The sequence below is a fragment of the Lissotriton vulgaris genome, chromosome 2_1 (assembly GCF_964263255.1).
Source record: "Lissotriton vulgaris chromosome 2_1, aLisVul1.2, whole genome shotgun sequence".
Lineage (NCBI taxonomy): Eukaryota > Metazoa > Chordata > Amphibia > Caudata > Salamandridae > Lissotriton > Lissotriton vulgaris.
The window spans coordinates 60,825,158-60,842,385 of record NC_141687.1 but is presented as its reverse complement, the minus strand read 5'-3'; the positions used below and the strand labels follow the sequence as shown (position 1 = coordinate 60,842,385).

General features: G+C 42.2%; 1 protein-coding gene across 3 annotated transcripts in view; it reads left to right on the top strand.

Annotated features, from left to right (window-relative positions):
* Positions 1-16,008, top strand: part of SLC11A1 (solute carrier family 11 member 1) — a 247,802-nt gene extending 231,794 nt beyond the window's left edge. For 2 of the 3 annotated variants that reach the window (XM_086954461.1, XM_086954463.1), the window contains exons 14-15: positions 3,473-3,626; positions 15,074-15,938. In XM_086954461.1, the coding sequence (XP_086810587.1) occupies positions 3,473-3,626; positions 15,074-15,199 (280 nt within the window). In that variant the 3' untranslated portion in view covers positions 15,200-15,938. Of the gene's footprint in view, positions 1-3,472; positions 3,627-15,073 lie in introns of all 3 variants that reach the window. The other variant, XM_086954462.1, reaches the window with a different exon arrangement.
* Positions 16,009-17,228: the final 1,220 nt, after the last annotated feature.

Here is a 17,228-nt window from a genome sequence, read left to right as displayed (position 1 = left end):
AGAGTTCTTTAACTTATTAGAAAGTTCGGGAAGCAAATTAAAGACAAATTTATCCACAAACAACCTTTGACCACCCTCCGTACTCATATCCTGACCACTATGATCAATAAACGTCTCTTCAAACCTAGTGAAGAAATCAGATACACTCTCGTCTTTCTTCTGCTTACATGCTGCTAACTTATCCCAATTCACTCGTAAAGCGGGCATCATCGTTTTCATCAGATTAATAATTCTACCTGGTAATTCTGAAACTAGAGGTTCAGGTTTAGCACCTCCCTCCTGTGTACCATCTGCAGCAACAATATTCGCCCAGGTATCACCTAATTCAGCAGCATGATTCTCATGACGAATCTTCGCCCACAAGGGTTGAGGGACTACATTACCCATCAACATATCGATGTCAGCTAAATACATAATACACGCTTCAACTGTCTGGGACAACTCTTTGTAATAACCAGCAGGATTCTTACGAGGGTCAGGTAAGGTCTGCTTAAGAGCCAAGACCTCTGCTCTCTTCCAAGGGACATGCACCCATACTCGCTGAAAATGAGCCGGAGCGGCCTGAATACCCTGATTTACATTAGCCTGAACTGCTTCTTTCCATACCGGAGGAACTTCTCTCATAGGGTACTGTCTCACTTTCCTCCTAACAGAGGAATCAGGTTCATACAATGTCTGAGGCGAAAGCCTAGATCTGAAAGCAAGTATCGTCTCTACGGCATCTGCAACATCAGATTCCACTATCATCCCTTTGGCAAAATCTGACTGAACATCGAGCACATCCTGCGGAATCGGACCCACCTCATTATCTTCCCATTCCTGATGCAGAAAAGTACACATTACATCAAAAACATACCTTTGCTTAGGCGGTTCCCACTGAAATAAAACATCCATAACTGCTGGCAAATCATACCTCGGAGCATTTAAAATCCATCTACGAGCCAACAAATCCAACACTGTCTGTTCTTCAGAACTAGGAAGCTGACTACGACTCTGCTTACGTTCCGAAACAGGGGTCATATTTAGTGACCCAAACAATGGGGACAATAAATTAACAACAGTCTTGGTCATTCGTTTTCGAGCAGAAGGGGAAGAAGCAGACATAAGAACAGGAGAATAAGTGTTCTGAGGCAAAGAAGGTGTAGGGACAAGAACAGTAGAAGTCGAAGATGCAGAAGCAGAAGGCAAAGGAGTTTGAGGCAAAGCTGATAGCAAGGCTGGCGACCCTAGAATGGGTTGTGCAGGAGAAGGCAAAACCATCTGTGGAGCACCGGGTGGCTGAACAACAGCAGGAGGTTGAACAACAAAGGGTGGAACAACCGGGGGTAATAGAGGCGCAGTAGCACCCTGCACATAGGGAGGAGGCAATCTCAGTAAATGAGAGATCAAAGGATCTTTTTCAGGGTCTTCCATCACTTTCGGAGGAGAAGACGGCAAGGCCGGATAACATTTATCTATGGCCATGCAATGCTGTCTATCTAAGACTTCACTCGCACGCTCTTCTCCATCTTCCTTAAACTGTCTAGCAGCTTGTAGTACTGACATATTTTTATCTTTCCTATCTCTCTTTGCTTGCTTAATATCTCTCTGTTTGGCTTCCTTACGCCAAAGGCGGAAAGAGTCAAACATCGCCGGCCCGGCTTTCTTCTTAAATAGCTTTCAATTATAGATTGTCTAAAATCTCTGTTTCAAAACTACCATGTGGGGGCCATTGCAAAACACCATCTTTTTTAGTGTAGCGGACCCATACTCCGTGTTTTGAGTAAAGTTCATAAGTCGGAGTTCCAACCGGAGGTATCGGGCATGAATCCTCCAATCGGGAATCCCTGTTACTACCGCAAACAAACCAATTACCAAATTTACCAAGACCAGGCATCTTGCTCACTAGTCTGGTTTCAAACTTCAAAGGGAATCAAAAAATGATACACTCGTAAATATACAAGCCCTTCGGCTTTGGGTACTGCAGCAACCAAATCAAAACCAGCCAAATCAAAACCAAGGAACCAGACAAAGTCGTGGGAGCGACCCACTTATACTTAACCAAATATCTGTCACGCCACCAGAAGACCGTTTATCATCTCGCTTTACAAACATCAATCTGAGGGTCCAAGACAAAGCGACAGTCAGGGCAGCAGTCCTTCGCAGCCGTTGGAAAGCGGGAAGCCTCGCAGAAAAGTCCTTTGGTCCCCGTCTACATGCCGGGGTCGATGAAGTGGGGGCCCTCCTCCAGAATTTCCTCACGTGGCTCCTCGCAATCTTTGGGCTTGGACCGGTACGACTGAAGTCGTCCCACGTTGGCCACGCCAACTGAAGAACCGGGGTTTCAAATACCCAGCGGCGTCAGGGACCCACCAAAAGTCCTCTGGGTTCCCTTGCCTTAGTATACAGAGACACGGAATACTTCTAGGTGGTGGCGTCAGAGATCAAATTTATTAGCTGCAGCTAGTAGTAGAAATCCCAGCAATACAACACGGTGTACAACTCAAGAAACTGCTCAATTTTACTAAGGCGAGACATTCCTATTTATACACAAAAAGGTACATTTAAAATGCACGCCCCTGCACCAAAATTCAACCAATAGAAAATACATGGCATCACACAGCATCATACAGTAAAGCTCATTTAAAATGTCCCAAACCACAAGTTAATATTTAGGCATATCTAAATAATAATCTGGAAGGCCCGCACAAACCCTTAATTGAAAGCGTAACCCATGAAATGAAGAAACAGTCAAGAAAAGTAGTTTCAGATAATGTGCAGGATAACAGAGACGTAAAGAAACTTAAAAGTTAACAAGTGTCTTGAATGGTGATTGGGAAAGTAAATAACGATCTTGCAGGGAAATTGGCTTGGCAGGGTCAATTCCAGGTTAAAGGCCAGCTTCTGAAATTAACTCCAGTGCACAAAGAAATCCTTGGTTAATGTATATATATATATATATATATATGATTCACAATAGGTCAGACTGCTTTGCTCACAGACTAACTTCTGAGGCCTACATAAAAAGTAACACCAGATGGCAGTCACGACACATGGCAAAAACCCATGTGTCAGAAAAGAAAGTCTTAAGAAAAAAAACCATTTAGATATTATTTAAGATAAGATATGCGCAAAGAAACTAAAGGTTAACGAGGTCCTGAACAGTGACTGAAAAACTCAGACAAGATCAGCTAGTGAAACAGGTTTTGCAAAAGGTCAGTTTCAGGTGAAAAGGGTTACTCTCTCTGCAGTTCATCCAGAGTCAGAGAAACCCAAATTAATATATGCACGAACTCAGAAGGCAAAGCCACTTGTTTTGGGCCTACTTCACTGGCCTACGTGAGGGCAAAATTAAAATGCAGTCAGGTTTGAGATTTACAGAACCACACGCTGGGACGCCCATGGGCAGCCATGCGCTTTATAAATTATTTTTCATTTCATTTCATTTTCATAGTGACCATGTTTCTTCTTTCTCCTGCCCTCTTCTCCACAGTGTTGGGAAAGTGGTAGCCAGCCTCATCATTTCTCTGATCCTTGTCATCAACCTGTACTTTGTGGTGGTCTACATCCAGCAGCTGGGAAGCATCGCCTACTACATCCCTGCCGGATTCATCCTCTTCTTCTACCTGTTTTTCAACATCTACCTGGTATGAGATGTTAATGTGTGGGGTGTGTTGGACTTGACTGGTACCTATTCATGTAATTATCATAATTCTGTCTGGCAGTGAGAAATTTGCAAAGGTGATTGTCTCGCCTTTGAGATTTGATTGTCCATTGTAGGTATGGTAATAATATGCGTGTGTGCCAGGATCTTTGTATGGGTATCTCAGTTCTTGCTTAAGATTCTTGTTTGTATTTTTCCAGCTAGTCTAATATATGTAAGTTATTTGACTAATAATCACTCTCTATATCTATTTTATTTGGATGTATGTCGTTACAATGCATACTTTTACAACGCATACCTTTACAACGCCTTTTTTACACCGCAACATCCATTACAACGCATTCCATTACAACGCATGCCATTAAAACTAATTCTTTGAAACTACCTTTACAACGCATTCTACTACAACGCATACTACATTTACAACGCATACCATTACAACGCATACCATTACATTGCATGTATGGTAAGTATTGGATAGTGTAGGGGTAAAAATTACTATTCTAACTCCAGGGGGTGCAACAGTAGGGTAAGTGTTGGATAGTGTAGGGGTAAAAATTACTATTCTAACTCCAGGGGGTGCAACAGTAGGGTAAGTATTGGATAGTGTAGGGGTAAAAATTACTATTCTAACTCCAGGGGGTGCAACAGTAGGGTAAGTGTTGGATACTGTAGGTATGTGTTGTAATGGTATGCGTTGTAATGATTGCATTGTAATTAAATGCGTTGTAGTGGTATGCGTTGTAGTGACATTCGTTGTAATGGTTGCGTTGTAATGGCATGCGTTGTAATGGATGTTGCATTGTAAAAGTTTTGTTGTAAAGGTAGTGCGTTGTAAAAGTTGCGTTGTAAGTGTTGTTTCCCATTTTATTTCTATACTGGCTTAATGTTGGCATCCTTAGCAGGATTTTGGCCTTCTAGGTGTAGTAGTGACTGTCTCTGGCACGATGTTATCTCAACATATGGTGCCCACCTATGGATGCTCATTGGAATCCTGCATAAATAAGGCGTCATTTACATTCAGTGGCTACCACTTACATATGATGCACCTCCCTGGCATGTGCATGTGATACATGGGCATGTGAGGCAGATTCAAGCTATGATAGGGTCAACTCTGAGTACTTTATAAAAATGCCAAGTTGGAATTTGGAACTAAAATGATAGCTTTACTTAAAATGTAAAGCTGGTGTTTTAGAGCAGACACATTATTTAAAAAAGACACATTGCTTTTTGGGGGGGATCACATTTATTTACTCAACATGAATATCCAGTATGGGGAACTACTTATATGTATTTTCTGAAAACGCCATGTTGATATTTCAGGTCAATAATATTGTATTTCCATAACACGCCTAAAGTTGATATTTGAGTGTTATTTAATGTTGAGTTGGGGACCCTTATTGCCAATGGTATTTTCTAGGTGCGGGTAGACTCTTTCTGCAACAGCCTGTGGAGTCATTACATCATCTGGAATGTATATGTTTTTTATGACACAATCATTCTTACTTTTTTCTGGGGCAGAAACTATAAGATTAGTGCAACTAAACAAAAAGGTCTGTTATCTGAACTTATGTGATCTTAATACATTTTCATCTTCCCAAACAGCCCTGTGCAAGTCCTGCCCAGGTAGATTCTCAGACATAATATAGGATTGAGATATCTACTTGTAATGGACAGGATGGAGAAATAATTGTCCTTGTTCAAGGAGGATTACAGGCATAATATATGACTGTGATCATCAGGAATGGGTAAGACTGAAAACAATAAAGATAGTAGAAGGCAGAAGTGAAGAAAGATGAACCTGACAAAGCACTAAGAAACCTACGACTTTTTAATCATTTGTTTAGTGAAATTGGATTGAAAAACTCACAAGTTGGCCTCCATTTTTACAAACTTTTCTTGGTGAATGAACGCCATCCTACAGCCCGCTGTCGATTGATTAAGTGGTATCGCTTGCAAAGACTCCAGGGGGTGCCATGGTGCTTGGGATGAGGACAGCAGGAAACAGAGATGACAGAGAATCAATTGAAAAGCCAGGTCTTGAGTTACTTCCTGAAAAGGCTAAGAGCCGTCAAACTCTTCAAGGAGAGAGGGAGTTTGTTCCAGAGTTTGGAAGCCAAAAGAGTAGAAGACAGGGCCACCAAGACTGTTTTTTTTAATGACTGGGGCTGTTACAAAAAGAGAAGAGGTGGACCTCAGTGTACAGGAAGGGTGATCAGCTTAAATTAATTAATTGTGGGTTTGTAATGTGCTAGAATCGACTCCCGAAGGAGTATCTCTGAGCAGTAGACCGCTGGGGAACCCGTCCTGGCTTTCCCTGTGAGATGGTCCCTACTGGGTATTTCCAAGGTGAAACCAGGCATCCCCGGCGTATGTGGGGGGGCCGTTGTGGAGATGAGGCAAGCTAGTGCCCAGAGTTGCCGAGTGTGATCCCTGGTTGGAGTAGGCACCGAGGTGAGAATTATCGAGTCCGCTGACCCTGGTCCACGACCCTGCCGCGTCGGGAATTGAACCCTGGTCCCGGGCCGTCCTCTGCTCCCAGTTCTGCTGCCTCTAACCAGTGAGCCACACTTTTTGAACTTGGGTTATAATTGCCTTAATGAGTGTGTTGCAATTGGCTTGATTAACAAAGCTTTTGACCTGTCAACCAATAAAGCCGGTTGAGATGAAGGGAGATGGATATGAGAGAAGGGAGCCTAGCCTACCTGCAGAGTTCTGGACAATCTGTAACCTTTGCACCAGAAAGTCCGGAAGACCAGAACAAATAGAATTACCATGATCCAAGCAAGATGCAATGTTTGTGTACTGATGCTGGGAGCACATGAATAATTTTTCCCAGTATCCGAAGAAGTTTAAACCACATTCAAAATCAAAGAGAAGGTTCAGGTTCCTAACCTGGGTTAAAGGGGCAGCGCGAGAACAAAGCTCCACAGGCCACCAAGCTGTGGTCCAAGCATGTGCCTGATTGCCAACAAGTAGACTATCTGATTTGGCACTATTACACTTGAAGCAGTTTTTCATCCGCTGAGCAATTGCGCTCGGGAAAAGGCAGAAATAAGAGTAAGATCAGGTTTATCAGAAATATTTTAAAAAATGTGGGTGCCATCTTTGTAAGAAGCCAGGTTGAAAGATGGTACTAGTGCAGTCAGTGTGAAAACATAGCTGTTGAAAAGAGTGGTGCTCATGGGCAAGTCCTGAGGAACACTGCATGTGACTTTTGATGCCTTGGATTTAACCGCATCGCTGCTGCGGTGATTTTTGCGCTACGCGGCTTTTTTTCGAAAAGCCGCGTTAGATGACGAGCTCAGCTCGTCATCCGCACACGCCCCCCCGTGGCTGATGACGAGCTGAGCTCGTCATCAGCATCGAAGGGGTTAAAGAGGAGTCTGTGCACAGTCTGAGATCTGTCTGAAGTAATGGGCACAGCCAGCAGGGAACCTTCTAACAGGCACCCAGGTGAAAGAGAGGGATATCATGTGGAAACCTGCTGACAAATCAAGCACAATAAGGGCAACAGAGTGGCTTTCTTGTAAGAGCAACATAAGGTCATTGGTGGCAGGCAATAAACCAGATTGATATAAGATGGAAGGGCCAGTACCATGACGTGAGGTGGACAGGAGCCCAAAGTAGAACTTGAGTTGGTCGTAAGGAGAGTATGAATAATTTTTCCCTCAGCAAGAGGATTGAAGGCAAAAAGCAAGGTACTCCCTCAAGGCTAGGTCTTGCTCGACGAATAAGACAGTGATAGTTTTTTTATGGAGGCTCTATAGACTGCTTTGGCTGCAGGAGCACCACTTATGCTCCAGCTTCTTACAGTCGCACAGGATAGTTTAAGATAATTAGAATATCAGGGAGTGGGAGTGTGCGTACGATGATTCGCCTTTAATTTGCAGGGTGCAATATTATCAAGGGCTTTCAGTGTCCATGTGTTAAAAAGGGTGGCAGCTACACTGAGGTCCATTTGGTAAGTTAAGGTAATGGATTTGAGTGCCGTAGTCAGGTTAATCAACAAAATGTTGGCCCACGTTGTAAACCATGTTGTGAGATTTTTAGCCAAGGCGAGTTTCGGGGCACGGGAAGTTGCAAAGAGAAAAGCAATGGCTAAGCGATCTGTCCATCCCTTAGGAGCAGGGGACTAGGGAATAATAGAAGGGTGGTTACAGAAAAGGGAATCAATGGGATATCCGTCTCTATGGGTGGGGGCTTCATAAAGAAGAGGAAGCACAAGCGTAGAGCCTTGGTCTTTACAAATGATAGCGCCAGACCTGTTTGTGGTATATCGCATGCCGTTAAGAATGTGTTTTTAGTAACTTGGCATGTGCTGATAATGTGTTGTTAGAACATTATGATGTTGTGAATTCGGTACATCTTATGAAGACGTGCCAGAACTGGGAATCATATGTAGATGCTTATCATATTTACCTTTAATGTCAGAATAGTTATTTGTGTGTAAGTCCTGTTTAGTCAATGGTTGTTGTGATTAATCACACTCTCCTTCGTTTTATGGTGTTAGATGATTTTTTCTGCAGGAGACTTATAACGTGCCGTAGTTAACTTTGATGTGTGAATTAATCATTCAGTTTCCCTGTACATTAGTAGATTTTAATATTTAACTTGTTTAGGTTATTAAGGGTCTTCACATCTTGGTGGATATTGTTGTGCTGTGTAGTTGAGCAACATGCAAAATGCCACAAATTCACCTTTCTTTCTCACTTAACCAGTAGAACCCATGATCAAATGGGCAAAGTAGAAGAAAGTGTTTTGTCACTCTCCTAGAGTATGTGGCACTTCCCTACGTGCTAAGAGGAAAATATATTTTCTTCGACAATGTCTAGGACCAGAACGACAGGACGTTTTTGATCATCTTCCAGATTCAAGTAAAGAAGAGTCAGCCAATCTTAATGAGTATAACATTTGAATAAGAAACTTTTATCTACATTAGTTACCAAAAGTGAATACAATACTTGAGAAGTAATACTTTGGTAAGAGACAACAAAACAAATGGCAACATTGTTGAAAGTTTGTGACTGGTTTACAAAAATTAGCCTCCTCGTGTACATTTTGTACTTTGCAGGATGAAAGCATAAAGGTTCAATTTATGTTAGTTTGCAATGCAGAAAGAGTGAGAGATGAGTTATGCCAAACGAACAACCCTGATCTGACTGAAGGATTGTTTCAAGCACAAAAAATTGAGCATTCAATAGCATGTGTAGAAGAGATAAAAAAAGATAATGGGCATGTCAAAAGAGTCCAAAGCATTTAAATGAAAACGTCTACTGAGGGTGAAAGAAAGGAAGGAAGGTACACATGAATGTTACACTGGTGTGCTATTACTGAACATTTTTACCAACAATAAATAATGTCTAGCTATTAGGTGGCATTCAGAAAATGTGGAAAGAAGGGGCATTACGCAAAGAACTGTAGAACAAAAGGATGTAAAGAAAGAATTAGAGAGGCTGAAATTGAAAAGCGATCTAATGATTTTGGAGAAATCGTATTTAAATAGATGCTAGGAACAAATATATTACCATGAACGTGGTGAAAGTTTCAGGTGCAGGTGTAGAAATGCTATTTGATTCTGGTGCTAAGATAATTTCAGTTCCCTAAGTGTTCTACCAAAGGAAGTTGAAGAACTTTTCAAACCAGTTATAGGAGCATCAGCATATGAGACAAACCTATAAAACTAGAAAGATATTTTAACAATGAGTTAGAATTTAATTGGAGATTCATCGCAGGGTAAATGTATGTTGTTTCTAAAGGTGACAGCATCATTAGTTGGATCTGTTAAAAAGAAATTAGATCGTAATAGTCAGCCTCCTAAGAGACTTAAAGGAATTCAATAAGGTTAGGTGTGATAAGGACTTGACTGAACACACAGCCACTTTCATTTTGAATGCATTCCCTAAGGTAAAGTATCAATTAGAATGTCTCAAAATGTGTTCTCGTAGGATTGTATTGAAAGGTGATTGTGTTGAGGTGCTGAGTAAAGTAAGAAAGGTCCTGGTAGCAGTGTTGGGTGCCATGCTGGTTGAGCTTGAGAAACTAAAGGAGCTAGGCATCATAGAAGAGGTGTAGGCACCAGAGTGCTTGGTACCTGTGGTAGTGGCATGCAAATCGTCAGGTAAGGTGAGACTATGGATCAATCTCAGAGGCTTAAAACAAGCGTGTTAAGGTGGACAGATATCTCCTCTAAGTGTATCCTCACTAAAAGGTATTAATATGTTTTCAATGCTGGCTTTAAACCCCTCATATTATCAAATCACACTTCATGAGAGCTTGAAGGACCCAACGGAACTTGTCATTCCCTTTACAGTATTCAGGTATTTAAGAAGTCCTTGTTACATAAACTGAGTCAGCTTGGATGTGAAAGACAGGCTTTCATAGCAATACAGAAGTCCACCCAACACATAGTTGAAGTGGCATCAGTGCTTTTAGATTACTAATAGTACCTCCCTAAACAGTGATCCTGTGACATCTGTGTGATTAGAAACTATCCTTTTTAGTCCTCCTGAATAATATAAACATAAACTATGCTGAACAAAAATGCGCTTTAACTAAAAAAGCATTTTATTTCAACAGTTGAACTCTGTTGCTCAGCGCAGCTGAAGGAAACACACAGCATACAATAAAAACACCACAGATGCATGTTGTGAACAACAAGAATAAAATGAACATATCTCCCATGGTTTAAATGTCATCTAAAAACCTTAGACCCTAAGATTAACTTCTGTTTGCTACACTAGGAGAGCAGGGAGTAGCATAACGTGCATCTAGAGTTTCTTAGGGAGAATGAGCACACTGCACAACTGTTTACAACCAAACACTGTGATTATCAGTAGTCAGGAAAGCTGTGTTCCTTAAGAAACGCAAACATGCAACACATCAGCATCAGCTCCTCCCAGATTCTGGCTCAATATCAGCTTCAGTAGAAAGTGCAATATGGCAGCATCTCTGGCAGGCAGGATCTTTTTTGGCACTATCTGCGTGATAATCTGGGGCGGAGCATCTCTCCTAACAAGTGGTCAAGTGGCAGTCCTTTTATACTATATCTTACCTAAGATGGAATTTCTAATATCATTTTAGGAATGTCTTGTCTAACCGGTGAGCATCAACATGCTAGTCTAAGGCACATTCTTTTGAATAAATAAGGTGAAAATTCAACAATTCAGACTACACTGTTTTGGCTATTGTTCTTGTTCGACCTTGAAATTGAGAGAACAAGGCACTTCTTCCAGACTGATATTGCGTCATGTTTTTTGTTGATGTCTATATCTGAGTGACTTAACACTTTCTCAGGTTCTTGGAAAGAAAAGAACAGATGAAATCTGCGTCATAGACACCCATGTTGATGATTCTGATGAAGTTTCTAAGTATGTCTGAATATTATAATAAGCTTGTTCCAAGATTTGTTGATCGTACAAAGCATACAAAAGTTTTGTAATAAAGGAATTTAGTTTTGACAGGTCACGAATATATGAAGATGAAGTGGCTGTCATAAAAAGCTTTTATGTTTCACTCTAGGAGTTTAAGAGAAGCTGCATTAAAAAATGCAGTCATCGAGAAAGAAGCCTTATGCATATTCTGGGCAGTGAGAAAATTAAAAAATGTTTTCAAAACGTCTTGAGTGGTGGCACAATTAAAGTAATGACTGCTCACTATCTCGTTGAGGGATTTGTTTGTTAGTGAATGTACTAATGTTGTTTCGGGAAGAATATGTAGTTGGATCTTAGCATTTCAGGATTTTAACTTTGCAGTAGAATGCATACCTGTAGCACGCAGTGGTGTAGCCAATTGCATATCTCGTCTGATTGGTGTCAGTCATGACGAGGAAGAAGATGAATATGGTGGTGAATTCAGTGAGGATATCAAAGTATGTAAAATCTTGGAGTGTGCAATGAGTGAAGAAAAATGGATTGAGGCGGTACACACAGATGAAGTTCTATTGGAGGTGACAAATAAAATAAAAACAGGTTGGAGGACTAAAGGTGAATGCATCAATAGTGTGTAAACCTTTAGGAGGTAAGAAACAGTATGTCAGAGGACGATGGGTTAATTTACGGAGGAACAAAATTATCTGAGTATCTTCAGAGATAAGCTGATAAGTACGATCCGGGACATCTTAGTATCAGTGAAACTAAGAGCAGATTTAGATGGAATTATTGGTGGCCGGGAATGGGCCTTAAAGTGGAAAGAGCAGCTAGAGAAAGCATAGAACATCTACAAATTGACAAAATGGGCAAAGCAAGAACATTGCCCATGATAACTAGGAGTCTACCTAAAGAGCTGTGTCATGATGTCGTGATGTATATTAGAGAAACTTAATTTAACCTTAACTAGGAGAGAAGGCCAACAATATGTTACTGTGTTGCTGGATATGGCTGTAGATGGCCAGAGGTTTGCATAGTCAATAATGTTGGAACTGGGACAGTAATTACATTTTTGAGTGTGGTTTCAGGAGAGAGGGACTACCAAAATGAATACTAACTGACAATGGAATGGAAATAGTGTTTGAAGAGATTAAAGATTTCTTAAAGATGAATATAAGACACAAGACATGTGCTCTGTCCCACCCAAAGGCCAATGGTATGATTGGGCTGTTTAATAGTGTTCTCAGGGAGAATATTCAACTATCTAAAGCCAGTGGTAAAAATTTAGCACAGTCCTTTGGAACTGTTCAAGCAAAGATAACAAAATTCATTTTTATGTTTCTCATGGGCGAATGTGAATGGTGGGAGTGAAGGATTGGATGATTTCTGGAGAGAGAGTAAAAGGTTGAAGATAATCAACCCAAATTTTTTGGGGGGAATGTAACATTCTGTGAAAGTAACAAAGGTAGGAGTTGGTGATTTGGTATAAGAATAAGGATCCTAAAAGAAATGAAAGATAGGTCCAAATACTCCAGACCCATTAGAATGATTAAATTATTTACAAATGCAATGCAGACAAAGGATTCAAGAATTGGAAAATCTTATCACGTTGTTGTAGTAAAGAATGAAAGTTTTTATGTTGTTGTGAAGTATGCAGAAGGTGTTGAAGAGGATGAGAATGTTCGTATTGGTGTGGAACCAAAGAAATGTGTCAGAGTTGTGAAAATTCCAAAATTCTTAAAACTCTATTGCTTGATCAACAGGGGCATTAAATTCCCGTTTCTGCCAGTACTCTTTGCAGTACTGTCCTGTGTAATGATTAACAATGCAAGAGTAGGAATGTATCGAAAATCTACTGATAGTTTTGTTATTTTGTATGTGTTGATTCTTTGTATGTAACAATTTATCATGCATCTGTGCACGTGTCATTTTAAGATATTGTATAAAGGGTATATGTATGGTGTCTGGAATGTACTTAAGAATGTGTTTGAGGTAACGTGGCATGCGCTAAGAATGTGTTGGTAGAATGTTATGATGTTGTGTATTCCGTGCATCTTATGAAGGTGGGCCGGTACTGGTTGCAGCTTGTAGAGACCAGACGGTCCAAATGGAAACTCAGGGGCATATTATCAAGGACAGCATTAAAATTATCACCAGTTTAGCGGCAGAAAACTGCTGCTAAAGCGGTGATAATGGGCTTGATAATATGCCCTGGAGAATTCCAATAGAAGCCCAGGTTCACACCAGAACATGGACTTCTATTGGCATTCTCAAGGTCATATTATGAAGCCCATTATCGCTGTCCTTGATAATGTGCCCCTCAGTTCTTCTAGAATCAGAACATAGGCAGACATAAGAATAAAGGGTGTTAGCAGGGTCAGTAGCTTAGTGGAGAAATTACCATTGGGGCCCGGTGGGCAGTAAATTAGAGCCCCAGCTACTGAGAAGGTAGAGTTAATGTTGAGCATAAATACCAATGTCTACAACTGGATAAGGAAAGGTTAGGGTGCATCACACAGCTAATAGGTGAACAGGTGATGATGGCAAGGCCACCACCTGCTTACCAAGGCAGTTCTGGCCAGAGAAGGTCTGACCCGGGAGCACTGCAGCTACAATATCTGGTGGTGAGGCTTCGTGTAGCCACGTCTCGGTCAAGAATAAAACATCGGTTGAGCAGAGGTAATACCATCAAAGAGGTCAACCTGGTGTCTAGAAAGAGCTCTGCATTAATAAGGTGGCAGTGAGAAGGAGAAGAGTTGATTTTGACAGCAGGCTTTCCTTACGTCCCCATATAACATCACTCGCAGGGATGTGTTTTCCGTTGCTATGCTCTTTAAAGTAGACAGTAGAGTTTGTCCCACTTTGGTCACGGAAAACTATTGTACATGAGTCGATCACATCATGTCTTGGTTATGCTAATGCCTTGTTACAGGGCCATTCTTGCTATTTGATTAAACATCTGCAAACTCTACAAAATGCCGCTGCTAGATGGATGCTGAATGTGCCAACACACCACTCGGTATTGGCTCATCTCAGAGAATTAATCTGGCTCATGATTGGGAAATGGATCATCTTCAAAGGCTTGGTTGTTGCTTTTTGCTCCTTTCACAGGATGGCTCTTTATTACTTACAGAAAAGGCCTGTCGATTATGTGCCACCTCGTGAGCTCAGGTCTAGGGATGGCCTTTTGATGACCACTCCCAGGTTTTTTCAGGGCTGACTGGCTGGCACCGGGCATTTCCACTGTGGGCCCTTTTTGTTACAGGGGACCAGCTCCCAGCACCAAAAGCGACAGTGGTGAGACTGGAGTGGTGCTTCCAACTAGTACCCTTCTTCCCCCCTAAACACCCCCCTCCCCCCCCTCAGGAGGTGGCCAAACTGTTTGCCAGTGCTGGTTTCGGTTCCCAGTCTGGCTGTGGGGTCTGCCCTAAGACCTAGGGTGGGTGTCCTTTCACCCATCTATAGCCACCAAGGCCTGGAATGAGTCCCCTATGTTCCTGCATCAAGTCTCTCCAATGAGCACCAGTTTAGGAAACAATTAAAAACCTGGTAATTTAATAACTGAGGGGCGTTGAGTTCTCTTCCTTGATTCTAGAGCTAGGATGCCTGTTTAACAGCTGTGCGCTTTACAAGGTTTATTGTATTGTATTGTATTGTATTGTATTGTATTGTATTGTATTGTATTGTATTCACTAGAACAATTGGTGAGATGAGTTGACAACCGATCTGGAAATGGAACCGATTCGTGCAGTCGAGGCAAGGACGGTGCAGATTGGCTTCCCGTTGGCACATCAGTGGCTCAGCTCACCCACTGGAGTCGTCCATTATGTGGACACTCAACTTGTGTCCTGATGTAGGCCGGCATGAATATAGGGGGTGTAGTCAAAGACGAGCTGCGGCTCATGAACCTAACTGCCCTATTGGCTGTAACTAGTGGGAAACAACAGCAAAGTTAAAAGAAATGTGTGACATTTCAGACTTGCCTGTGACCCCTAGAATGTTGGTTCCTTTCCAGTATCTCTTCACTAACCCTCTTATGTCTTCTTCTCTTGCCTTTCTCCAGTTGTGGACCTGCTGCTTGGCCCATGGAGCCACCTTCCTTTCCTTTGGGCGCCATTCTCAGTTCATATATGGACTCCACCAAGAGCCACTTATGCATACAGAGGACGGCGTCGCGAACGCATACTAATTCATCCAGATTGTGATGCCCCTTGTCCCTTCAACCCCACAGAAGCACTGGGTCCCCAGTCTCACCCAGAGACATTTAAGTGGCAGGACTGTGGACTGGGGGCAGGTGGACTTTCCTCAACAATGGCTGCTGTTGTACGAGCCAAGACCAGGAGATGGTTCTCAAGCCTTTGCATCTGCTGCCAAGAGTCAGGCTGCCACTGGAACACCAAAAAGAGCACAGAGGAGAATTTTGACAAGTCTTACAGAAGTTAAATGAGCACTTCAAGAGTTAAAAGATCAAGTACGATTTTCAAACAAGATGTTGGAGTGGCCTGCTGCAGATGAATGTAAAAGAGGTCATAATAATGGTATTTTAACTTTTTTATAGCCCTTGCGGCCACCATTATTGCAGCTTTATAGCCATATATTTACTGCATCTTTGGCATACACTTCACCAAAGCAACAGAAAGTGAATTACATTCTCCTCAGCCACCTGATGACACATGAACTAAGGGTCGCTTGGCACTAATAACAGATTGTACTGTTAACCAACTAAATGTTACAGATTGTGTTGACCTCAAAAGGATGAAAATATGAGTTGGGATAATGGAGGTTCAAATAAGTGACCTTCAAGTCACACACAGCGCCATAGAACATGTACATTACTTACACCCCATACCGTGTAACATCATTATACTCAAGACACCTCAGGGCACACCATCTCAAACACTACACCACCCACCAAATAGCAGACCCAATCCCACTACACCATGCACAGAAAAACATGCAGAGCAACACCCGCCCAATCACACAACCCTACATCACGTCATGGAGAAGTGTGGCTCACTGGTTAGAAGCGGCAGACCCTGATGCAGAGGTCAGACCCGGGACCAGGGTTCAATTCCAGACGCGGTAGGGTCTTGGGCTCAGTGTCCACGGACTCGATAATTCTTGCCTCGGTGCCTACTCTAATCATGGGTCCCACTCTGCAACTCTGGGCAATAGCTTTCTTAATCACCACAACGGCTAGAAAGCACTGGGATGCCTGGCTTCACCTTGGGGGTGCCCAGGAGTGGACATTTCACAGGGAAAAGCCAGGAAGGGTTCCACATCGGTATACAGCGCCAGGATGCCTGAAAGGTGATAGTGCGCTACAAGTATACATACATTTACACATTTACATGCACACTACCCATCACCACACTACTGCACACCACAAATACAAATTGAAGCCTTCAGGGTTCACCCAGACTGAAGGGGGCATCTGAAATAACACCCTCACTGCAAAATACCCTAAATCATTATAAATATACTGTACCATGCTGCAGAGCGACACCAGACCTAAACCTTGACACCGCATCACAGAAGTGACCATGCCACACACCGTTCACTCAAAAACTTCTTAGAGAGAGTACAGACAAGTGCTGACTAACAGGCTTCCCTGGCCGGGCAACGGACTTCTCGATAGAGTTCATCACCCAAGACAATACCCACACAGACGCACACCAAAGACAAACACGCACCAATAGATGTTGACAAAACACACAAACATTCATCTATGGCCCATGTAGAGTCAACCTGGGGATTGGAGAAAGGTTGCAAGGTCTACAAAAACTCACAATCAGTGGTAGATGGTAGTGCACCTATTTTGCTATCTGCAAGCATTGCAAGCCTCACATGTGCATAGAGCTGGCTGAAGGATGCAGGACCCAACCATCCCCTTTGGAACACCCTTCACTGCCCGCAAGACACACGCAGACCGACTACCAACATACTGGTGCACTTTAGACCTCAGAACTAATAATGCATATCAAGCTAAAGGGAATCCTGGGCAACAAAATTCATCAGGTGATGATGATTTGATAAAGTGTAAGTTCTACGGAACAGAGACTCAGGCAAGTTCTCACTAGAATTAGGGCTAACAGTCTTGTTACATAAACTGAGTGTGTGGCTCAGCTCTACAAAAAATGTTCACACCCATGGATGACACGAGTGGACTTGGTTCAATGCACTAATGCTTAAATGTGAAAGAAAGGCTTTTATAACTT